This window comes from Kogia breviceps, chromosome 5 (genome assembly GCF_026419965.1).
Source record: "Kogia breviceps isolate mKogBre1 chromosome 5, mKogBre1 haplotype 1, whole genome shotgun sequence".
Taxonomy (NCBI): Eukaryota; Metazoa; Chordata; class Mammalia; order Artiodactyla; family Physeteridae; genus Kogia; species Kogia breviceps.
In genome coordinates, this window is record NC_081314.1 from 139,385,250 (window position 1) to 139,411,768 (window position 26,519).

Genomic DNA, 26,519 nt, shown 5'->3' on the forward strand with positions numbered 1-26,519 from the left:
AGCCCAGGCTGAGAAAGAGAAACACAGGGGCTGGGATCAGGCTCCCGGGAGGCGGGCCCTGTCCACCTGAGGAGCTGACTTCTTCACTGGCAAACAGGTTCAGACACGCGTGCGCCTCCGCTGGCCGTTTCCCTGGCACGGCTGCCAACACCGACTTGCTACACTGACGAGCCTCGAGCCAGCATCCAGACAGCTCCAGCGGGGTCACTGGGGCCGGACCAGCTGCCCCAAGGGGCCTGGGACCCTGCTGTCAGGTACACCAGCTGCTACTCTGCCGGGCCAGGACATTCGTGTGATGCAGCCAGGAAAAGGGATTCTCTGGGGCCGTGGGTATAGCCATCCGCACACACCCAGGCAGGGCTCCCCAAATCCGCCTGCATCGAGAGCTCCCGCGGAGGGGCAGGGGAGGCCGAGCCCGGAGGTCACCTGCCCTCAGGGCGGGGACAGCCATCACCTCCCCCGTGTGAAGAAGGATGACCCTCTGTGCAGGGCGTCCTGGCGAGCAGGGCCCTCTCCTCTTCACCTGTGGACTCACGTACTCTGCACCGGAGCCCCGGGCGGGAGGGCGTGATTATGAGCACCCAACTTCCAGGCAGGCAAGCTGAGGCCCAGAGGGGGTGGTGAGTCGCCCAGCCACGTGGAAGGAGCAGCAGAGCTGGGCTGGACCCTGGGCGGTCCAGCCCTCTTCGCCGCTAAGCGCTGACCAAGGCCCTTCCGACGCAAAGGGAGGGTCTTCCCATTGGCCGGAAAACGTGAAGAGTTCCTTCCAGGGTGGCTCACTCCTGCTTCCCTTGAACCAGTAGCTGGAAAGGACAGCTAAGGAGGACACCAGCGGTGACCCTGAGTGACTGACCAGGGACCCCCGAGGAAAAGAAAGGGCTGGCGGAGGCAGGAAGATTCTAAATGCCTCGAGAGCAAGGCCGTGGGTGCTTCGTTACTGAGAGGCCCTCCTTCTCCGCTGCGGCCCCCGTCTGAGGGCCTTGTCAAAGGCTCTCCTTTCTTTATCCTCCTCTCTGACTCCCTAACTTGCTGGACATGAATTCTCTTAAGGTTTAGATTAGTCACAGGGGCAAGGAGTACCACCCCCGCTGTCTTGCTGGAAGTGTGGATGCTTGCAATCTTTGAAGAAAAAGACTAGAAAATACATTTGAACTGAAAGGGCACAGAACTAATATTCCCGAGGCTGCTGGAATACGGTGCCTAATGATGCTTTAATCCCACCAGCAGAGAGGCCAGACGTAGAACCTGAACCAACAGCCGTGGGGCTTGGCCTCCCAGGCCCGCTGCACCTGCCCTTCTTGCGAGCGAGACTTTGCCCTGCAGAGCAAGAAGACGCAGCTGAAAACTCTACATCTGAACCAGCCCGGGGGTCAACCCGGAGACGGTGGAGAAGTCAGTGGGGTGAGACACGTGTACTGAAGGTGTATAGGTCCGTACACACCTGGGCTTTGGTTGTCATTTAAAGAAGGAACGTGGGAAGAGCTCGAGACAAGAACAAAGAGCCTGGCTTCTTGCTTCAGTTCAATCATGAGCTTGCTGTGTGATCTGGGGCCAATCTCAACCTCTCTGGGCACAGTGAGCAGCCACTGTGTAGGTCCTTTCTATGCTCACGTCCTGTCCTTTATTGATATGATGGAGGAACTGGTGCTGCCTGATTCTGGAGCTAATAGTCACATGTGGCTATTTCAATTAAATTAAACTTACACAAAATTAAAAACTCAGTTCCTCAGTAGCACTGGCCGCACTTTAAGTGCTCAATAGCTGGTCATGATTTAAATTAATTAAAATGAAATAAAATTTAAAATTCCGCTTCACAACGGAATACTACTCAGCCGTAAAAAAAAGAATGAGGGCTTCCCTGGTGGCGCAGTGGTTGAGAGTCCGCCTGCCGATGCAGGGGACACGGGTTCGTGCCCCGGCCCGGGAAGATCCCACATGCCGCGGAGCGGCTGGGCCCCGTGAGCCATGGCCGCTGAGCCTGCGCGTCCGGAGCCTGTGCTCCACAGCGAGAGAGGCCACAACAGAGAGGCCCGCGTATCGCAAACAAAAAAACCAAAAAAAGAATGAAATTTTGCCATTTGCAACAACATGGATGGACCTGGAGGGCATGATGCTAAGTGAAATAAGTCAGACGGAGAAATACTGTATGATATCGCTTATATGTGGAACCTAAGAGTGACAACAAATGAGTGAATATAACAAAAAGGAAACATCGCAGATATAGAGAACAAATTAATGCTTACCAGTGGGGAGAGGGAAAAGGGGCAAAAGCAAGAAAGTGTAGGTGATTAAGAGGTACAAACTATTATGTATAAAATAAATAAGCTACACGGATATATTGTACAACACAGGGAATACAGCCAATATTTTATAACTAACTGGAGTATAACCTTTAAAAATTGTGAATCACTACATTGTACACCTGTAACGTATAATACTGTACATCAACTATACTTCAATTAAAAAATTGTTTTCGTGTTCTTGAAGTCACTTCTTTTTCTTTGTGTTTTTATACTCCAGAGCTCTTTCATTTTTTTTACACCTATCATGCCATGAATTCACAGGGAACGGGTTCCAGCAGCTCAGACTCCTTTCCATTGGTTTCTGTTATACGAAGTATGTTTCTCCGGATGGAACAGGCTGGCGCTTCAGTTGAACCCAAGTACCTTTCTCTTTGGCTTCCTTCTTTTTCTGATCATTTTCCTTCCCGAGTTTCAGGAAGCTATCTTGGCTCTTAGAGTGCTTAACATGCTCAATGTGGACATTAATTGTCTTGGCAAGGATCATGCCCTTAACTTGTTTGTTTACGACAATGCCAACAGCATGCCAGGTCACACTGTAGACTCTTCCAGTCTTGCCATGGGAACACTGGGGGAACATTCCACTTTGAACAGTGCCCATTCCCTCGATGTCTACAATATCACCTTTCTTGTAGATTCGCATGTATGTGGCCAAAGGAACAGCTCCATGTTTTCTAGGAGGTCTAGAGAACCTAAAGCAGGTGCATCTCCTCTTTCCCTTTTTGTTGGTCATTTTGATGAATTACTGGAAGATGAGGGTTCTGGCTGAAAGGCTGAAGTCACTACTTTAAAAGGAGAATTGAGTGCTAGGTAAGAGCCTACAAAAAAGCAATGAGACTATCACTGTTTGCAGATGACATGATACTATACATAGAGAATCCTAAGGATGCTACCAGAAAACTACTAGAGCTAATCAATGAATTTGGTCAAGTAGCAGGATTCAAAATTAATGAACAGAAATCTCTGGCATTCTTATACACTAATGATGAAAAATCTGAGAGCAAAATTAAGAAAACACTCCCATTTACCATTGCAACAAAAAGAATAAAATATCTAGGAATAAACCTACCTAAGGAAACAAAAGACCTGTATGCAGAAAATTATAAGACACTGATGAAAGCAATTAAAGATGATACAAATAGATGGAGAAATATACCATGTTCTTGGATTGGAAGAATCAACATTGTGAAAATGACCCTACTACCCAAAGCAATCTACAGATTCAATGAAATCCCTATAAAACTACCACTGGCATTTTTACAGAACTAGAACAAAAAAATTCACAATTTCAATGGAAACACAAAAGACCCCGAATAGCCAAAGCAATCTTGAGAACGAAAAATGGAGCTGGAGGAATCAGGCTCCCTGACTTCAGACTATACTACAAAGCTACAGTAATCAACACAGTATGGTACTGGCACAAAAACAGAAATCTAGATAAATGGAACAGGATAGAAAGCCCAGAGATAAACCCACACACATATGGTCACCTTATCTTTGATAAAGGAGGCAAGAATATACAATGAAGAAAAGATAGCCTCTTCAATAAGTGGTGCTGGGAAAACTGGACAGGTACATGTAAAAGAATGAAATAAGAACACTCCCTAACATCATTCACAAAAATAAGCTCAAAATGGGTTAAAGACCTACATGTAAGGCCAGACACTTTCAAACTCTTAGAGGAAAACATAGGCAGAACACTCTATGACATAAATCACAGCAAGATCCTTTTTGACCCACCTCCTAGAGAAATGGAAATAAAAACAAAAATAAACAAATGGGACCCAATGAAACTTAAAAGCTTTTGCACAGCAAAGGATACCATAAACAAGACCAAAAGACAACCCTGAGAATGGGAGAAAATAGTTGCAAATGAAGCAACTGACAAAGGATTAATCTCCAAAATTTACAAGCAGCTCATGCAGCTCACTATCAAAAAAACAAACAACCCAATCCAAAAATGGGCAGAAGACCTAAATAGACATTTCTCCAAAGAAGATATACAGATTGCCAACAAACACATGAAAGAATGCTCAACCTCATTAATCATTAGAGAAATGCAAATCAAAAGTACAATGAGATATCATCTCACACCGGTCAGAATGGCCATCATCAAAAAATCTAGAAACAATAAATGCTGGAGAGGGTGTGGAGAAAAGGGAACACTCTTGCACTGTTGGTGGGAATGTAAACTGATACAGCCACTATGGAGAACAGTATGGAGGTTCCTTAAAATACTACAAATAGAACTATCATATGACCCAGCAATCCCACTACCGGGCATATACCCTGAGAAAACCATAATTCAAAAAGAGCCATATACCAAAATGTTCATTGCAGCTCTATTCACAATAGCCAGGACATGGAAGCAACCTAAGTGTCCATCAACAGATGAATGGATAAAGAAGCTGTGGCATATATATACAATGGAATATTACTCAGCCATAAAAAGAAATGAAGCTGAGTTATTTGTAGTGAGGTGGATGGACCTAGAGTCTGTCATACAGAGTCAGAAAGAGAAAAACAAATATCGTATGCTAACACATATATATGGACTCTAAGAAAAAAAAATGTCATGAAGAGACTAGGGTTAGGATGGGAATAAAACACAGACCTACTAGAGCACGGACTTGAGGATATGGGGAGGGGGAAGGGTAAGCTGTGACAAAGAGAGAGAGTGGCATGGACATATATACACTACCAAACGTAAAATAGATAGCTAGTGGGAAGCAGCCGCATAGCACAGGGAGGTCAGCTCTGTGCTTTGTGACCACCTAGAGGGTGGGATAGGGAGGGTGGGAGGGAGGGAGACGCAAGAGGGAAGAGATATGGGAACATATGTATATGTATAACTGATTCACTTTATTGTAAAGCAGAAACTAACACACCATTGTAAAGCAATTATACTCCAATAAAGATGTTAAAAACAAAACAAAACAAACAAACAAAGACAAAAAAGCAATGAGAGAGCTGGATGTGTCTGTTGTGTATAACCAGGTCTAGGACAGGAAAGTATTTGTCAAAGATACCTTGAGTTAAAATGCCACACTGCCACGGCAAGGTTAAGGTTAATGGTAGAACACTAGCTCATTTCCCTTAAAAGCTGGGTATAAGACAAGGATGCCATATGCCAACACTATGATGTACTGTCGAAGTGCCATGTGGATTAGAGAATAAAACAGGTATTGTAAAGAAGATGGCAAAATCTTCACTATTTGCAGACGATATGATTTAATACCTGCATTTTGCAGAAGAATGAACTGTAACATGTCTTCCCTGGTGGCGCAGTGGTTGAGAATATGCCTGCCGGTGCAAGGGACAGGGGTTCGAGCCCTGGTCTGGGAAGATCCCACATGCTGCGGAGCAACTAGGCACGTGAGCCACAATTACTGAGCCTGCGCTCTGCAACAAGAGAGGCCGCGATAGCGAGAGGCTCGCGCACTGCGATGAAGAGTGGCCCCCACTTGCTGCAACTGAAGAAAGCAAGCCCTGGCACAGAAAAGAAGACCCAACACAGCCAAAAATAAATAAATAAATAAATAAATAAATAAATAAATAAATAAAAAGAAACAGTAAGAGGGTTTAGTATGGCAGATGGTTACAAAGTTAATATGCAGGAAACAATTTCCTTTATATGAAAGTAAAGGTATGTATAATGGAAAAGAGAGCTCATATTTTAATACATTTCTTAAGCTTACATAAAAATATTTATGCTGAAATATCTAAAACAAACTAAAATATATGGGCGATCTATGTGAAGAATATATATATATATGTATATGGAAAGCGTCAAACCTGTACAGATGGCATAAAAAATGGCTTAAATAAGTAGAACAACCTTATAAGGACATATAACATTTAAAGATGTCAATTCCCCTGAAGTAACTATAAACCCGAAGCATTCTCACTCAAAATACCAACAGGTTTCGTCGTTGCATTTTGTTTTCCTTCTCTGTGGGGGGTAGAGGGTACTTAGAAATGACAGAATCATTCTTAAAGTTTGTGAAGGAGACAAGGAAAGGAAACAGGCCAGGAAAATAAATTCTGAAAGAGAGAATGGGGGAGAGTCAGCCTCACTGTAAATAATATGAAACTGGCTCAGAAATGGACAAAGAGATGAAGAGAGGAGCCCTGATTCAAGAACACCTTGACCATTTAGGTGGTATGTGTCAAATCTGCAGGATCCGGAACCTGCAAGTAACATGCAAAAGAGCAAATCAGAAACTGAATTTACTCCTTACACCAAAACATCCAGGGAATTAAAGGCAAACATCACAAATAAAAATGTAAAAGTACTAGAAGAAAACATATGCCTACACATCTTGGCCCAGGAAAGGACTCTCTAGGTATAAGAGCCCAGAACACAGGAAGCAAAAGTTCTACATCAGAACTACAAATAAAAAGGATAAAAATGTCTGTGGGGTAAAAACACCATATAGTCAAATGGCAAACTGGGGGAAATGTCCGTAATATATGTGATTAAGTAACAATTTCCTTAATATACAACAAAACTCTGAAAAATTCACAAATACAGATGAAAACTTACCACAAAAATAGCAAAAGATATAAACAATCAATTTACAGGAAAACAACAAATGACCAATATGAATAAAGGATGGTCAACCTTAAGCAAATTAAAACAAAGAGATACTATTTTTCACTTATCAAAGATCGTGGCAATGATCCCAAATGATTTATAATCCCCTGTATTGGCAAGAATGTGGGGGAAATGCAGTGCAGGTGGTAATATAAATTGGTATAAACATTCAGGATAGCAAATTCACAGCATCTATCAAAATGCAAAACAGCCATAACCTTGACTCAGATATTTCACTTGTAGAAATGTATCTTGCAAGCATCTTTACACAAGGAAACACAGAGTGGGCCCTCTGGATCCTCAGGTTCCACACCTGCAGATTCAACTAACAATGGAGCAAAAACATCTGGAAGAAAAAAATTCCAGGAAGTTCTGAAAAGCAAAACTTGAATTTGCTGTTCTCCAGCAACTATTTACATAGCATTTACAGCTATTTAAAGAGCATTTACATTGCACAGGTTATATGCAAATATTATGTCATTTACTATAAGGGACTTGGGCATCTGAAGATTTGGGTATCCACAGGTCATGGAACTGATCCCCCATGGATACCTGGGGAGGCGTGTATAAGGATGCTGCTCGCGACATTGTTTACAATAGGAAAAAAACCCCAACAACCTAGAAACAAACTAAATGTCTATCAGTAGGAATTGCTGGTTAAATTATGTTACATTCTTATAATGAAATGCCAGGCAGTCATCAAAAGAACAGACTCCATTGAGTCTGTTGGAAGATGTCCACAATATTTTAAGAAGGCAAGTAGCAAAAGAGTATATGTAATATGATATTTATAAATATATACACATGGCATATACAGAATATGCGTGAAAGAGTACATATAAAACTTAGAGGTTATTTCTAAGAAACAGGTTGAGAGAAAAGGATGAGGAATTTTTAGTTAACACTTTAACAATCAAATATAAATTTTATAATGAATTACTCTTCAAAGCACACAGCAATCTAGACAAATGTAATAACCTATAGTTGGTACTCAGCAAATAATACTCATTATGAGTTGTGATCTTCAGAAAGTTTTCCCCAGTGACATAATATACCCTTACCCCAGCACAGTGCAGACGTAATACAATGGTGGGTAACTTCTTGCTAAAGTCAGCATGTCGTGGCTGTACTCTCTGGCTAGAAGGCTGGATGAGGGCTGAGTTAGCTTGGACCAGAAGCACAGAGAAATGGCTCCAAGAACTGAGCCCAGATCACACCATGCTAAATCCCCTTGATCCAATCTTCAGTCCCCACTGGTGCCACCCTATGATGTAACCATCTGGAATGTCTGACCTGGGGACAGACTGTGAGTGCCATGCTGCTTTGGGGATAAGACTCGAGTTTTTAAAGATTGGTTCATTTAATTAAAAGCACAGCAGGCCGCTGAGTACTAAGCAGACAGCATGCATTTCATTCAGGAAGGTCACCTCTCCTGGTACAACATAGTGGAAAACAGGGCAGAATTCAGAGATAAGAAGATCACAGGTTGATTTTGCCCTCTTAGGACGAGATTTGACAAAGAATGACCAGCCTCCTTCTATCAAGGGTGCTAGAGGCTGGCTGGTAGATGGGATTTAGCAGATGACAATGAATTTCTGAAAAGATCTGTGTATTCCCTAAAAGCCAATCTAAGAACAAGAGAGAATGGAAAAAAGGAAAGCAAAGAGAGAGAGAGAATAGGGAGGCAGGGAGGGGAAAACCTCACCAGCAAACACGACATTTATTTCTCAATTACAGATTTTTTTAAAAAAATTGTGCTTGGGAAGCCTAGGATTTCTGACCATAAATAATGATTTTATGCTTCAGAGAAGCTTTATGTAAAAACCATTATCTTATTGAGATTTACTTTAATTTTTTAAAATTTATTTATTTTATTTATTTATTCTTGGCTGCGTTGGGTCTTCGTTGCTGTGCACGGGCTTTCTCTAGTTGTAGCGAGCAGGGGCTACTCTTCGTTGTGGCGCGCAGGCTTCTCATTGCGGTGGCTTCTCTTGTTGCAGAGCACGGGCTCTAGGCACGCGGGCTCAGTAGCTGTGGCTCGCGGGCTCTAGAGTGCAGGCTCAGTAGTTGTGGCGCATGGGCTTAGCTGCTCCGCGGCATGTGGGATCCTCCCGGACCAGGGCTCAAACCCGTGGCCCCTGCATTGGCAGGCGGTTCTTAACCACTGCGCCACAGGGAAGCCCGAGATTTATTTTTTAAAGGGTTTAGGTTTTTAATTTGTTTTCAACTTTGTAGCAATGCTCATTCATGTTAAAACATGATTTTCTAAGCATTACAGGTAATAACAAGCCATGCTAGTCTTCTGGTATAAGACAGCTCTAAATGCATTCTAAACGTTCAGCAACATCTCAGCCTGTTAATTTCATACACACGTGTGTGCACACACGCGTGCACACACATACACACACACACACACAATCGCTGCCATGATTTTAAAGCTGCAGAGCCTTCTGGCCTGAGATAATTTATGCAACTTCTGGAAGTGCCTAAAACTACTCCTGGGAAAAGAAGTCTTAATATTTAATGACTTTAAAAGAGCAAGACTTTTATTTTTATGTTAGTGTTTTACTTCCACTGCTGCACAAATATTTAAGTGCCTACTATGTGTCAGGCAATGTCCTGGGCACAGGATTATAGCAGTAAGCACTACAGATACCGTAGGCCTTGCATTTTAATAATCATTTAAATAAAATTGCTAATAGTTACAAAACACTTACGACAAGCCTGGTATTATTCTTAGCCCTTTATTTATATGTTCCCTTTTCATCTTCACAACCCCATGAGGTAGGTACTTTTATTACCCCATTTTACAAAGAGATTGAAACACAGAGAAGTTAAGTTACTTGCCCAAGGTCACACAGCTAGTTGCTGGCAGAGCTGGGATCTGAATTCAGACTGACTTGGTTCAGGGGTCCACCCTCCTAACTACTGCATCTTATTGCCTTTTTAACATGCACAACTCCAGAGAAAGGTAGGTATTTGTCCACAAACAAGGTGGGCACTCACAGGTAATATGTGCATTTTCTCTTATACATTTTCACTCTCAGCTAAGCCATAAAAATAAGATAAGTAGCAAGCAAGAAGAAAACCTCCAAGTAGGTGATCTTGCCAATGTAGCCCCTGTGCAGAGAAAACAAAGGAGGAAAACAAAGGAAACGAAAAGGAAATGAACAAACAAAAATTAAATGGCTACTCAATATAAAATCTCTAGTCATATAGTCAATGACATTAAAACGAAGTCCTTGATAAAGACTAAATAAATCATTTCAGGGCATCTCCTGCCTTCAGCTTCTATCACAAACACTGTCCTGCTGTATTTAATCGTCACAGGCATCCTAGTAAGGTGAAGGACCACCCAGCCCTTGTTTTACGATATAAGATAAAGAATGTGCTCAGAATCTCAGCCATGGCCCAGCTGCTACTGCTTCGTTCCAGGCCATGAATTGAAGCACAAGTCTCCATGCTGTCCTCTGCACAACTACCTCCCAATAAATGCAGGAAGTCCTCGCCTCAGCATACAACCTCTCTATCCCCATCCACCTCACCTGTGCCACCGTCTCAGGCAGGCTCATGGTGCTGAGGACCAGGTCATTATCCTGAACATGTTGTAAATAACTGAAATACTCCGATTGTGGGGGTTACAAAGTATCTGAAGATCCATTAATGGTATTTCCCAAATATAGGTCAAGGAGATAACTGAAAAACAGAGCACATTAGGGTCAAAGTGCGCCCTAAAAATTTATGAATCCCTTCGAAGAAATATACAAATTCAGAACTGCTTTTAAAAATGAAATCCACTCTGGAAATGTTGTGTCAGGGTCAAACAGGTGGTTGAGTTTGAAAGATATATCTTGGACTGGGCTGTTCCGGAAAGAGAGATATAGATACAAACCAACCCTGATGTTGCCAAACGTTTGCAAGGATCTCCAGACCAGCTCATGAACTGTTTGTAACCCAGTGAGTTTTGCTGATGAGTGGTCTGTTTTTAGTAGTTTCTAGACTGCTGACCCAGACCTGAGGGTTCTCCATCACCATCCCAGATCTGCAGCTTAGGCGCAAAAAGTGGCTATGAGAGCAGAGCTGAGATCTACCCGAATTCCCCCAAATCCTGACTCCAGCCCAGAAGAATACTGTCACTACATGGCTTGGGCAGTAGGTAATTCATCCGAGGACAGGGGTCCACCACACGGGGCTGACAACCTATGTAGCAGCACAAGCTTTGCCTTTTAAAAGTAATCTCCATAGCAACCTAATAGCTGAAGACAGCTCAGAAAATTCCCCTTATCTCTGCAATGAAGTGTTTCTTTCATCTGAGTGAGCTCTCTCTTTCTGTTTCTTCCTTTCTCTCTTTCTTTCCCACACCTCTCGGCTTGTGGGATCTTAGTTCCCCGACCAGGGACTGAACCCAGCCCCCACCCCGCCCCGGGCAGCGGAAGCACTGACTCCTAACCACTGGCCTGCCAGGGAAATTCCCTCTTTATATTTCTTTATGTTGATCATTTGAGTGATAGTCCGAATAAGTCACAAAAAAAATCAGAGCACGGGGCAGAGAAGGTCACAAATGTGTACTAGGCGCAGTGAAAGAGGGTCACTCTTGGAGGCGAGCACAGCGTCCCTGTTTCCTGTTCCCACCAAAGGGGGTCCCATTGCATAGCAGCAGGGAGAGTCCCCTCCCTCGGCTTTCTGCTGGGAGAATGGCAGAGAGGGGGTGTCTCTCCAGTTTAAAGTTCCAGCTACACGCTTATCACTATAATAGCTTCTTGTGCAGCACAAGGAGTGACTCCTCCCTCCGAAAACGCACGCTCTGCCACTGATGCCTGAAATAAAGTCGAAGGCAACCACCAGACTCCATCGCAGAACTTATGTGAGGTGACCTCCCCCTGGTGGCAGGCGCTGGTGTTTGAACAGCCCCGGAATAGCTCTCGCACAGCCTCCTCTGCCCTTCCACCAGGAAGGACCGCAGGTACCCTGCTCTTCAGCAGCCCCCTAACGGTGGCACAGGAAACAGTTCTGCCTGTTTCGGCTGACGGGGCTCTAGTTGTCCTGATTGTCTCATGCTCCGGATTCTTTGCATGGGGTGGGAGGTGTGCCAGGTGAGGACATCATTTCACAGGAAATTAGATGAGCAGGGTAGCCAGCGGGCCGGGAGAAAGTTCTAGTTCTGCCAATATCTGGGGAGCTCCCCTGAGGAAATGTGACCACCGCTCTGAGATTCCTCCTTGGAGAAGCTGAAGGCTTGAGCCTGAGGTCCTCTCTGCCACGGTTCTGTAGCTGCGCCCAGAGTCTGACGCCCAGCTGCCATGGGATTCTATGTGCTGATGAGCTTTGCAAAGGGAGCAGAAGCCTTCCACATCTATAAAATGGGCAAATATAGTATTTATCTTAGGAGGCTGTTAAGAAGGATGAAATGAAATGATGTACATAGAATATTTGGCAAACAGTATGCGCTAAGTAAACAGGGTGCTTCTCATGAATTGTTTTTCTTAATTAATTTATTTATGGCTGCGTTGGGTCTTCGTTGCTGCGCGCGGGCTCTCTAGTTGCGGCGAGCGGGGGCTACCCTTCGTTGCGATGTGCGGGCTTCTCACTGCGGTGGCTTCTCTTGCTGCGGAGCACGGGCTCTAGGTGCGCGGACTTCAGTAGTTGTGGCTCGCGGGCTCTAGAGCGCAGGCTCAGTAGTTGTGGCGCACGGGCTTAGTTGCCCCACGGCATGTGGGATCTTCCCGGACCAGGGTTGGAAACTGTATCCCCTGCACTGGCAGGCGGATTCTTAACCACTGCGCCACCAGGGGAGTCCTTGAATCGTTTAATGACTAACTACATATATAATTGATGACCTAACCTTAAGAGTGAAGGAGGGGGACCACTAGTAACCTTCCCGGGACAACACGCGTGAACCAGATGGAAAACTGGGGCATACTGTCACCATATCAATAAGAAATAGCTGTCGGGCGACTGGGAAAAGTTCCCAATAATGGAAAAACTTAAAAAAAAAAGTTCCACTCAATTGTTCTGGCTTTTTGAGGTCATATATTTGGCAAACCCTCAAATGGCAACTGGACAGAATCGGCGCTGGCGTCAGTTAGATCGTCTCTGACACAGGTTCCTCTCGGATCGGTGAAATTTCCAAGACCAGTTGCAGACACAAGTGTAAGCGACTGGAATTTACCTCCTCTGTCCCACAGACCAGCAGACAGGCCTCCCGCGGACCAGTGCAGGATAAGGCACGAGAGAGGGGGGATGGAGGAAACCAGAATGTCACCCCCCAAATATGCCTCTCTGACATAAAAGGTATTTGGAGCTGAATGCAATTATGAAGCACATGTGCAAGAAAGCTCTCTCTTGTCCCTCTTTTCTGCTTATAGGTGGGATATAAATGCCCCTGTTAATGGAGATGACTCCAGACTCTTTACAGAGGAATCTGCAAACGCACCCATCAGTTTCCTCCCATGTATTTACTTCCCCACAGTGTGCTGCCATGGGGAAGCCTGAAACTGCTTTCCTGCCTCCCGCCACTTCTCTATCAATTTATTCTTTGCTGAAGAGGCTACATAAGCCAAGTTCTAAGCCTCCGCGTCAGGATGAGGGTTCTCCCACCTGACATGTACTGCACGCATCCATGACTTCTGTTTTTCTCCTGTGATCCATCTTTTTGTTAAAGAGCCACCGCTGAAAACCTAGAATGGACAGAGGCAAAGTTCTGTCTCCCCTGCAGGTAGGAGGCTGGGAGGCTGGATGGAAGAGAACTAGAGTCACACTAGGAAAGATTCTCTTCTTGAGTCAATTCCTCCTGGGAAAGGTCCGGAGGGGAGCAAGCGCTCCACTGATAGAAGAGCTGGAAGAGACCTCGCTGAGATGATCCACTTCACAGATGAAGCAGCTGAGGTCTGGGTGAATATCTCGCCCAAGGACGCGTGGTCTGTTAACGGATCTGTTACGCTCTTTGGTTACATTTACATAACACACACAGTTTAAAAAGGGTGTGTCCTCCCTGCTGGCCTGTGAGCCTCACGAAGGGAGAGACCGAGTCTGTCATTCCCCAAGGGCTGCGGCCCCCTCACACTGACCTCACCGTGACTGTGGGGTAGGGGTTATTGTCCTCCTCCTGCAAGGGGGGGGGGACCAAGCCTGGGGAGGTTGACTGACTCACCTGGGGTCCCACAGCTGGCCTTGCAACCAGCACAGTGCTCAGAACACAGGAGGCCCTCAAATACTTGTTGAACGAATGAATGAATGAATGAGTGAAGTGATGGAGCTAGGATTCAACTCTGGGTCTGCCTGACTCCAGCGCCCAGGCACTGCCTTCCGCTTGAATACGAGAATATCATCAGGGCTGCCACTGACGTACAAAAAGCACTCAAATAGATCTGTTAAATATAAATAAGTAGCTTAGAGAATAATAGCGTTATAACTCATATGAACCTCAGTTTCCTGTGGACAAAAGCACTTTCTTCATAGAGATATCCTAGGGTTTGACTAAGATGTGAAAGATATGAAAAATTCATGTGCACTACTGCCTACGGAATGACTGCAGCACAGCTTTTGTAGTTGGCTAAAACCAGGTTTGAATCATAGGGCCAGCACTTACTGGCTATGTGATCTGGGACAGGTTACTTGGCCTCCTCTGGCCTCAGTTTCCATGTCCACAGAATGGGAATAATAGTACCTATTTCATAGAGTTCTTATAAAAAGATGAAATGATAAATATTACACATAAAGCACTTCACATTAATGAACAGAAACTATTTTATTATCTGTAAAGCAGAAAAGTTAACAAAAATTATAAAGGTAATAAAGTAAAACAAGCTATTGTTATGTCGCATGAAAAAAATCCAAAATGAGCTTTCTGAATCAAATAACATTTTTGTCTTTTAATTCTGAATTCAGGCCAACCTCAAACACCTCTTCCTATGGTGTTAATTATGATTACACGTGGGAACTTCACATTGCACCTGCTGAAATTAGTAATGAAAGGAAAAGTACTGAACCTTCTCAACATAAAAAAGCTTTAGTTTCCTGAGCTCTTGGTTCAGAAGTATAGTGGTGGACAGCTTTTGCTATGAACCTAGCTATAAACCTATCAATGAGGTATTTTATGTTAAGTAGTAGAGTCTAAAACTGCATTCTTTATAGAGCTGAAGCTAAAAAAATCAGATAAGAAAATACCTTCATAAACATTTCTGAATGTTTCGTAAACATTAACTGCTCCAAGAAGTCAAAAAAGTTTACAAGGAAGAAAATGTACTAATAAATAGTAACGGTCGGTGGTCGGCAGCCTGTAAGATGGGCTCAGCGATCTCCACTTACCAGGACTCACGCCCTGGTGTAAGCCCACCACCCCCCCTGAGTGGGAGCTGCACTTACTGACTCACTTCTAATGAAGAGAATCCAGTAAACGTGGTGGGATATCACTCTGAGATTATTAGGTCACAAGAAGACTGTGAACTGCATTCCATCTTGCATGTCCTTTCTCCCTTGCTCTGATGGAAGCCAGCGGCCAGGCTGTAAGCTGCTATGAATTGAGGGGGGCCTCTAGCCAACGGCCACTGAGGAACTGGTGCTCTCAGTCCAACGACCCACCAGAAATGCAATCCTGCCAAAGACCACGTGGGTGAATCTAGGAGCAGACGCTCCTTCAGTTGAGCCGTCAGATGAGACTGCAGCTGGTACTTTATTGCAGACGCTGAGGCGGAAGCACCAAGATAAGCCATCCCTGGATTCCTGACCCACAGAAACTGTGAGATAATCAATGTTTATCGTTTCGAACTATTAAGTCTTGAGTTCGTTTGTTACACAGCAGGAGATAATACACAACTTACTTACATTATGTGTTTACTATGTCCTAGTCCCTGGAACAAGCGTTTTATGTACATCATAAGGCGTTAGTACTACGGGCACCTCCACTTTACAGGGAGGGGAGTGAAGGCACGGTAGGGCAAATAGCTTCCCCAGGGCCCCACTGCTGTCAGCGGTAAAGGTATGCTTCAGATTCATACCCTTAACTACCATGCTGCATTGCCTCCGCACGGACACACTTCAAAGGGGAATGTGAGCATAGTAAACCCAATGAAATCTTTAGAGGTGAAAAATAGCAACAAAAACACTCTACACCAACTAAATCAAATAAAGGATTTCTAGAGTGACTGAAATCTACATAACATGAAGCCAACCCTGTCCTCCATGTCAAAGTCTGAAGTAAGGGCGTTAATATTGTTTCCTGATGTTCAAGTTTGAAAATGTTTCCGTTCTGCCCAAGAAGGGTAGAAGAGCTATTTTTACTTCCTACGGCCCACGGTATAGCCCATCACTGCTCACAGAACAGAGTCACTTACTGTCTCATTAACTGTCAGCGTCCCCACGTTTGGACAGTGATTCATATTTACGAAGGAGAAGATTCTGTCACAACTGAATTGTACTTCAAATGGCCGGCACTCCCCCTCAGCCCTTGAAATGGGTCCTAACAATCGTGCATAGAAAACGCACAGGGAGGAGGAGTCCCTTCCCCCCGCTCCTGCCCCCAACACACACACTGATGGCCGCACAGCTGCCGTCACTGTAACAGGAGTGATGCAATCACAGAACAGGGCAAACAGGCCCCTTGGTGGCATGCATGCTGAAGAGCAGACCGTGTCATCGACGACATTTTTAGAAAGGAAAGAAGGAAAGAATAGAGCCTGAAATATAAACACTGGAATCAAACTGCCTCTGCTTTAGCGATTCTATCACAAAGCCTATTTTTTTTTTTTTCTTTTTCTTTTTTGGGCTCCCTTATGTAATTGTCTTGGGAGCTGCTGGCAATAACGTTGAAAGCTATTGCTATTGAAGAAATGCTCTGAGCAACGGATGGTGCTGAAAAGAGGACCAAACCCTTGTTAGGGAGGGAAGTGGAGAGGAGAGATCAAAAGAACCTCACGGACGTTAAAAACCTATATATACATACGTAGATAGGTAGATAGATAGATTTATTTAAGAGTCAGAAATTCTACAATCAGGGAAATAGTGGATAACTTCTAAAGTAAACTTTGCACATATATAATATACAGGTTTTTTGTTTTTTTTAAACTTACAACATTCTGAACTTTCCCAAATAAATGAAACTATACCATATTGGGTTTAATATCTCTCCACACTTGAGGAGGTTTGAGGGGAAATTTTATGCTTGATTTAAGTCTCAGAAACCACGCGCCTGTGACGCTAGGATGAAAAGTGAAAATGGCCTAGGAAGGCAGGGATGTTACACGGTAATAGAACCCCCAACTGTTACTATCCTGCTGGAATGTCACATTTTACAACACACTGAGATGGGAACAAGCAGATACACGGCCAAGCATATACAACCATACAGGCGGAAACTATGCATCTCAGCTGTGCCACCCTGGAGCTTCCAACATGTCAATCATCAAGTTACTACCGCGTGATATCTTGTCTACCGAGATACAAGCTTTGGGAGGACGAGTCCAGGATCTGACGTCTGGTGGAGAGCAAGCGGCGGCACGAGAGGATGTGCACAGAGGCCACGAGGCAACCCCACGTTCAGGTAGGCGTTCTTGTCTCAGGTGTCACCCGCCCAAAGGCTGGGCTCTCAGGCTGACGGCTGGTCATTCTGCTTTCCAGCCACAAGGTCTAACGGCGCTTAGGAGAAGGGAGGCTCCCGACTAGGGGCCTGACTCCCATTTTGGACTAGAGGAAATCAAGGCACGGGTCTGGCTGAAAGCGGAACCAATGATCAATTATTCAATAATCTTTTCATGATGCAACAGTGACTCTGGCCAGGCTAGACCCCTTCTGGCGAGACAATGGTCCGCAACCTTGGCTCCCGATCAGAATCGCCTTGAGAGGCTTTCCAGGTGGTTCCCAGCCCCCGAGACTGGAAGTGGTCTGCAGAGGCCTGGGCAGGAGAGTTTCTCAGGGGTCTTCACGGATACAAATAAGTTATGGACACCACTCAACACCTTTCATGCCTTATCAGAATATTTCATGTTTTGAAAAGAAGGTCACGCCAGTATCATAAATCTTATGTGGACATTTGTTTTAAGAAAGGTGAGTCACTAGCAGAGCTAGTCACAGGCAGAGCTGTCAATCAAATATACATTCGTGTCTCAGACAACAGAAAAATGGCATTCGTTTCCAGTACTCCATGAAATTATATCTACTGCCTGGAAACTAACAATATTATTTGAGAACTCGAAATTTCTGGTTAGCTTGGTGACAACTGAAGGAACCTTTATTCTAGGGAACCAACGAACCACTGCCAGCAATCCAAAGCACATGTAATTACCGGTTCAAAGCACTGCTTTGCTTTCTCAGTAAAAAGAAAAAAAGGTTCACAAAAAGTACAGTAATGGAATATGCTAAGCAAATATCTGTACAACAAAAAATAATCTGACTTTAATAAAAGTTTTCATTCGTTTGTAATGGTGTGAATCTCTCTAATAATATTGCTTGAAATTAATGACGATACAGTTTCAGTTATTTTTCGGATAAACATTTAATGAACATGTTAATTATAAATTATTTATAATAATTTGATGACCCAGCTAACAAAAACAAATTTTACATATCAGATCCAACTGTTATAGTTAGAAAACGGGCTTCCAATATAAATTCCCAAATGAACTGGCAGATCAGGTCAATTTCTTTCTTTACTTTAAAATTAAGGTTAGAGACCGATACGAACACACATAAAGAACACTGACATAGCCTTTTTCCTTCACACCATCTGCCACCATCTGGATGTTTGTGTTTCCCCCAAATTCATATATGGATGTCCTCACCCCCAGAGGTGATGGTATTAGCTGTTGGGAGGGGATTAGTGATCATGAGGATGAAGCCCTCATGATGGGATTAGTGCCCTTATAAAAGAGACCCCACAGAGCTCTCTCATCCCTTCCACCATGGGAGGACACCTCGAGAAGTCTGCAACCCAGAAGGGAGCCCTCACCCAGCCACGCTGGCCACCAGAAGTGTGAGAAATAAATTTCTATTGTCTATAGGCCACCCAATCTGTGGCATTTTGTTACAGTAGCCCTAACAGGTTAAGACACCGTCACTCACCCAGATGATCCTCCAACAGACCGGTTAAAGAGAGGCTATGGCCACACCACCAGCACAGGGACTTTTGTTGGCAATGCAGTCAATGGTCCGCCGACTCAAGGGTCAGATACCACTGACCTGAAGTAGAATCGTGTTTTCATTACACCACCCAAAGGTGACACTCCGGCTTTAATAAGAATGGCCTTCGAAATAATAAGGCCGTCAGACTGAAATCTCAGAAGCCACATCTTCCCACCTGGAGGAATGGTTTTAGCTAAATGAGAAATTCATCTTTCTGCTGGAAGGCTTACCAACGGTCTCTGCAGGTCCCCCTGCCCGCATTGAGGCTCCTGACCCCCGAATGGAGAGGACGGGCACTGTCTCCCACGTCTCCACCCTAGTCCAGACACCTTCACGGCTCCCCTGACAACCAAAGTCAAAGCCTCCTAAGGGACCTCTTTGCTTCCTCTCCGGCCCACCCAACCTCCTTCCCTAAAAGATATTCTCCACCTAGCTTTGCAATTAGAACAGGATCCGAATCCCTCCCAGGGCCTCCAGGCTCCCGTGGAACAGTCCCCCGGCTGCGTCAACCTCGGTCACCACCAATGCCCTCACTGGGCCCTCTGCACACAGTCGTTCATCCCTGCACTGAAACTTCTGTATTCGCTATTCTCTCTGCCTGGACGCCGGCCACACAAAATCTACATGAGGGGCTTCCCTGGTGGCGCAGTGGTTGAGAATCCGCCTGCCGATGCAGGGGACACGGGTTCGTGCCCCGGTCCGGGAAGATCCCACATGCCGCGGAGTGGCTGGGCCGGTGAGCCATGGCCGCTGAGTCTGCGCGTCTGGAGCCTGTGCTCCGCAATGGGAGAGGCCGCGACAGAGAGAGGCCCACGTACCGCAAAAAAAAAAAAAAAAAAAAAAAAAAAAAAATCTACATGAGGAGCTTCTGCCTGCCAGCCAAGTCCAAGCTGTGCAGAGTGGCCTTCTGGGGCCACTCAGTCTAAAGCGGCCGCATGCTGACCCTGTCCGTACGTCCTCTTTACCTGCACTGATCCCAGAGCCGTTCTCTGCTCTCGCCACCCTTCTCTGGGCCCTGGAAGGCTGACCCACCTACGGACTGCATTGGTTGGACTCCCTGGCCTCCTGGCTGCCAGCTTGGCTCTGCCAACGAGATCAGAAAGCTGGAGCAAGCTGGGGTATTTCTTACCTGCAACGCGCGGCTTCAGCATCTCAATTCCATCCCTCCACGTCTGCAGCTCCTGCCAAGAGGCTCCTCTCCTAGGGTTCCAGCAATATGACTTCCTCCCAGCACTCCCTCTGACTCGCTCAGTCCTGCCCCAATTAACCAGTTCTTGGTTACCATAGGGTCCCTGTTAGTCCCTGACTGATACTACCCAGTCCCTCTCCTCTCCTTGATCACTCCCGATCACATCATCCTGGGTATGTTCTGCATTGCGCTGATCTGAAATCACCTTGTTCACTTACTTTTTTTGACTGTCTATCTCTTCCTCAACCGCTAGTACATAAGCAGGAAGCTCATGGTGTTCACCACTCTATCCACTGGACCTAAAACAGTACCTGGAACATAGTAAGCATTTGATAAACAGCAAAAGAATAAATGAATGAATGAATGAACGCTAGCCCATTGTCTCTGCTCAAAACAGCACCTTGTGAGTAAGCCTCTTCCTGATCATTTGATGTAAAACAGCAATCCTCCCCTCCCCCCCATCTTCCAAGGCCAACTTTTTCCTTTAGCACCAATACCTCTTGACAAATTTGATATGTATTTGTTTACCGTCTGTTTCCCCCAACAAAAATGCCAGCCCCGAAAGCAGGAATGCTATTTTATTCACTGCTGTGCCCTCAGAGCCTAGAACAGTGCCCGGCTCACAGCAGAATCTCAACACATATTTGTTAAAATGAAGAGCTACCAAAGGGGGCAACATTTCAGACAAAGCAATTTCAGGATGGTCCCCAACACTGGGAAGACCGTAAAACTATGAGTTGCTAGGCAAACAAGCAGCATCTTACATGACCTGATCTTGTTCCTTTAGCAGGAGAGCCTAGGACCCTTAAGAAAGAGACCTGATATGCTGTTAGACCTTAGCCTCAAGAAGAGAAAAGGCTGGAGAGTAAAATGAGTGAGACCCTGTATTTGTGCCAATAGTTCCTTTAGAAAGCACGCATGGAACCTTATCTAAGCACACGGCCACTGTAAATCCTGAGAGTAGATGAGCCTATACATTATAAGTAAATGGGTGTTAAGCACACCATTCTCTGTTCCACCGTGGTGTTCCTCTTGGCAGCCGCCTTGACTACAGTTCATTGACAGTATGCAGACTCAGAACCAAGCACTGAAAGCAGCACTTTCTTTGACAGCTGCTCTCCTGATGGGGCATCTCTCTCAAAGACAGGCTTTATTCTGCAACACCTACGTTGTCCAAATTTTATTCTGCACACTAATTGCAGATTCCAAATAAATTCCTCCTCCCCACCACCCTTGGTTACTCATACCTGCCCCCTCACCCTCCAACGTGTCTAACCCCTGGGGATGTGGAGGAAAAAAAAAAAAAATCCAACTCTCCCTGTACTGAGTATCTCCTGTCGCCCCTTCAGGGAGCACGATTCCAGACTAAATATCCTAAAGGCCTAGAAAATGGGCCCCTTCCCCCCAACACCATTCCACCAAAACTGGCCAAGCGCAGGATAATGAGCAACCGCGGATGCTCACCCAAACATTGGCTCTCCTTCCAGGCGTGCAGATTGAGAATGCCGAGACGCCGTCCTGTTTGTAACAGGGAGTCACGTCGCCACTCAACGTCTGTTTCCTCCTCCCCATGAATGAGGCGACCCCCTCCTCAAAGGAGTAAGTGCCCAGCACGGTCCAAGCCCCAAGGTGACGATACGAGCTCCCCGGCCGCTCGGGGAGCTAATTCATCCTGCGATTGTCTCCTACTACGTCGCCCCCCTCCCCACCCGAGTTAACACCCGGGGGCGGGAGCGTCGCTAGGAGAAGGTTACCAGCCCAGGTGAAAGGCTAGCCCCTGGGCGCGCAGCGCGCGGCCCGGCAGGTGCTCGGGACCTGGGACCTCGGGGAGCGCGCCCCCACCCCAGCCGGGACAGAGGGGACCGCGGCAGGGTGGCCGGGGACGTCGCCGCGTCCCCGGGGGTGGCCTCCCGCCCCGCCGGCGGCCCGGCTGCAGAGGCTGCCCCGGGCCGGCCGGACCTCGGCGCTGCCTCCTCCCGGCAACAAGTGTCCGCCCTCCGCCCGACGGCCGCCCCGCCCGGCCCTCACCCGGCACAGGCCGTCCACGAACACGCGCGGGTCCAGGTGGCAGGCGATGGTGGCGCTGGGCAGGTCCTGCAGGTCCACCTCCTCCATCTCGCAGTCGATGAAGCTCCAGTCGCCGCCGCCCTCGTCTGCCTCGGCAGCCCCCGAGAACGGCGCGAAGGGCCGCAGCGTCACCCCGGGCTGCGCTCGCGCCTCGGCCGCCGCCCCGAGCCGGGGTCCGGCCAAGCCGTCCTCCATCCCCGCGGCCGTGCGCCCCCGCCGGCTGTGCCGGGCTCGCGCGGGATCCTCGCGCTCTCCCGTCCGCCGACTGGGCGGTTAACCTCCTCGGGCTGGCGTCGCAGCGGGCTGCGGTCACCACGGCTCCCGGAGACGCGACCTCGGAGTACCGGCCCCGCCCGCCGCCGTTCCGCTCCGCGCCCGGCCAGCCCGGCAACGAGGGCGGAGCTCCGGCGGATTTAGACGTGGGCCCTTTAAGGCCGGCCCACGTGGGTCATTTTCCCCCGCCGTCCGGAAGAGAAAGCGAATAGAGGATCGGGATTCTTCTCACGTGATCCTCATTCTGCCGCCCTCAGCCTGAAGCCTCAGAGCGGCCATGTTGGTTAGGGGCAAAGGTCTCTTTAGCCAGTTCCGCTTTTCTGACGTCCGATGCCAGCTGAAGGCGCCAGGCAGTGTCTTGGGCGCAGGGTTAATAGCTGGAGAATCAGCGCTTCTGTGGTTCCCATGGGTGACGTTTTTGAGGCACATAGGCCAACTTTGGGGGATTTAAACGAGATATAGTCCTGGCTATGGCCTTCGGCAAGTGGTTAGATTCTTACCGCATATTGTCACATATAGCCGCAATAGAGAATTGAACGACACCGTGGTTAACAGTAGCTTACTTTTTTTATTTTTTAAAATTAATTTTTATTGGAGTATAGTTGCTTTACAATGTTGTGTTCGTTTCTGCTGTACAGCAAAGTGAATCAGTTATACATATACGTACATCTACTCTTTTTCAGATTCTTTTCCCATGTAGGTCATTACGGAGTATTGAGTCAAGTTCCCTGTGCTATACAGTAGGTTCTCATTAGTTATCTATTTTATATATAGTAGTGTATATATGTCAGTCCCAATCTCCCAATTCATCCCACCCTGCTGCGACAATACCTTACTTTTAGATTTTAGCTTATTAGTCATTATATCATTGTTCAAATTTTATATAATCAGAAATACTTTTTTGAGCTACTATGTACTGTGTACAATATGAGCTAACGAAAGAAGTAAAAACCTTGGTCCTTTCCTTTGGGGAGTTTATAGATAGGAAACGGAGGTCCTCAAATAAGTGTCTCTCTCTCTCCCTCTCCCCCTCCCACCTTTCCTACAAAACAGAATCCCTTCACTGTGAAGGGCAATGTAGTTCAGTGAAAATCTGCGTCTAAGTTTCAGCTTTGCTGTTAATTACTTGGACAAGTAAAGCTGAATCTCAGTTTCCTCATCTGAAAAATTAGGTCATATATGGTAAGAATACAGTAAGGGCCCAATAAACGACAGCACTGTTTATGTGTAGGTGTCTTTGGAAGATGTGAAATTAGACCTGTATTTTCTCCTAAAGTAGGGCCTCTAGTTAGGAACTGTAGTGATTATAATAAAAAGTTTATCCAACTAGCAGCTGAGATTTACTCAGAACCTGCCGTGTGCTGTGGTTGCTATTGTGACAATCTCAGTGCAGTTCATGCACTTCAGGAGTTTAAATCCCAGGCGAGTAGTGGTATGCACGCAGAGATGACTCATGAAAGGGAATGTGCTACAAGGATCTTGAGAAATTGGAGCCATCACATATTGCTAGTGAGAATGTAAAACTGTGCAGCCACTTCAGAAGAACCGGTCGGCCATTCCTCAGAAAGTTACACATAGCGAGTTGTCGCATGACCCGGCAATTCCTCTCCTGGGTATCTACCCAAGAGAAATGAAAGCATACGTCCACACAAAGGTCTATGTAGCAAGGTTCATAGCCCCATTATTCACAGTAGCCAAAAAAGTAGAAATAACCCCAAAGTGCATCAACTGATGAATGGGTAAACCAGATATAGATCCATACAATGGAGTATTATTTAACTGTAAAAAGGAATGAGGTACTGATACACGTTACAACATGCACGAACGCCGAAAATGATGGTAAGTGAAAGAAGCCAGTCACAAAAGGCCACCTATTGTATGTTTCCGTGAGTATGAAATGTCCAGAGTAGGCAAATTCATAGAGACAGGAAGCAGGTAGTGGTTGCCAGGGACTGGGAGAGTAAAGAAGGGGGAGTGAGAAATGGAATATTTCCTGCCGTATCAGTAAACAAAGGATGGCACAGTCATCAGCGATTGCAGCTCTCCAACGTGAGCTGGTAAACCCTGAGGAAACTCAGCAAGGCAAGAAGACCTCCCTACGGTGAGTCCTGAGGAAACTCAAGGTGTGAAAACAGAGGATACCGGCCCCAGATAGGATGAGGTGCACGTCCAAGGAAAGATTTCAGCGAGCCCGGACTCTTGCATCTTCCCATACTTAGAAAAGCACTAAGTTCCTTAACTTGGATTGTGGTGATGTGTGTACAACTCCACGAATATACTCCCCGTCACTGAGTTGCACTTTGAAGGCGGAATTTTATGGCATGTGAACCGTATCTCAGTAAAGCTGGTGTTTACGGAAAAGAGAATGTAACAAAGGCCATCAAGAGTTAGACGAAGTGTGGCAAAGCATCACCGGATATAAAACTCCCTGAAAGCTCAGCCAGACATTCTGAAAAAGCTAACAGAGGGGATGAGGCACCACTGTTGAAAAGTAACACCCAGCCAAGCCATGGCCGGGTTGCTCTGTGTTCTCATCAGCCTTAGGACAGCAAGCTCTTTCAATCCCGGCTTTCTCCAGACCACGGACGCAAGCGGACTGGCCCTGGTGGACAAAAAGCACAAAGGAAAGAAACTGAGCTGAGAGAGGAAAGAGCGAGTTCCACTTCAGGCAAGTGACAAAGACAAAGTTACCTGTAATTGACTTTGGAATGCTGAGTTATCACTAAGACACAGAATGTTCACACATTCCTTCAGTGACTTCGGAGTCCCACTTTTCTCTCTCTCCTCTCCCTCCGCAGGCAGCAAAATAAAGAGGGTACTATTGTGCAGCTCTTTGTATGTCTGCAGTAATAACATCAATCTTATTTGGGTGGCTCTTAAACAGTTAATGGGGGGTACACCTGAACTAGCTCACCTCGTTCTCACAAACAGTTAATGTTACTCCAGATTGGAACTGAGGCTCCAAGACATTCTTAGAATGGAGGCTCCCCATAAGCAAACACACAGCAAACGGCGAAGCAGGACACCAGCTTGCTTTCTCTCTTGCCAGCAACTGCGTCTGCCCTTCGGGACTCTAGGAAACAGAAAAGGGGAAGGAACCGAAGCAAAATGGTGGAGGAGGGAACATACAGCAGAGACAAAGAAGGGGAAAGGGCCGGGTAAGGGGATTGAGAGCAGAAAGTAAGAGGTGCAGGCAGTTCCAAGTGACGATGCCAGGAAGTGCGGCCAGGCAGGGCTCACTCTCAAAGTATCAGAGCAAAATGATGGAAGCTCTTGTCTACTGCAAAAATAATGCACAACCTAAAAGTTGAGAATTGTGTTTTATTCGGTGGCCATACTGAGGACTTAAGCCAAGGATTTGCCCTGAGGGACGGTTCCAAAGAGGTCAGGGAGGATCCAGGATATAAAGGAGTCTTTGCAAACAAGACCGGGAAGTTGGAACATCAAAGGATTACTCTTAAATCAAGAAAACCAGACATGTCAAGTTAAAGAATTGATCACTTTTCTCTGTACGGTAAGATGCAAGAATCTGGGCTCAGTGCAATCATGTCTTTGATCTGCACCTCAGCTACCTGGGGCCAGTATCCTGTGCTTTCTCATCCGGAGTCTCCTCAGGGGGCTCTGTTGGGCGTGGCTGCAGCCTGATGGCTTGACGGTGGACATCCTGTTTCTATTATGCGTTGCCTCAGGGCTCACCTTCCGGGAGGCTGTAATGTGATGGCTTGGTGGCAGCACCATTCTTTGTTTACTGATATGGCGGGCAACATTCTTCCACTGGCACTCTCAATAAATAGGATCAGCATCATGCCTTCCATATCTGGGTGCCCAAGGTTCTTGCCCTACCGCAGAAGACATCTTTAGTAATAAAATGTCAGATTCTCCTTTCTATCTGGATAATAAAATTTTATAGTAACTTCTGTCTTTAAGAAAGGCAGACGCTGTGTCTTATGCCTTCACCCACTGACTCTAGCAATTAACA

General features: G+C 46.1%; 1 protein-coding gene across 1 annotated transcript in view; it reads right to left on the reverse strand.

Annotated features, from left to right (window-relative positions):
- The window catches only part of RCAN1 (regulator of calcineurin 1), a 95,937-nt gene extending 73,288 nt beyond the window's left edge, over positions 1 to 22,649 (reverse strand). The window contains exon 1 of the mRNA XM_059064470.2: positions 22,229 to 22,649. Within this exon, the coding sequence (XP_058920453.1) occupies positions 22,229 to 22,462 (234 nt within the window). The 5' untranslated portion in view covers positions 22,463 to 22,649. The remainder of the gene's footprint in view (positions 1 to 22,228) is intronic.
- Positions 22,650 to 26,519: the final 3,870 nt, after the last annotated feature.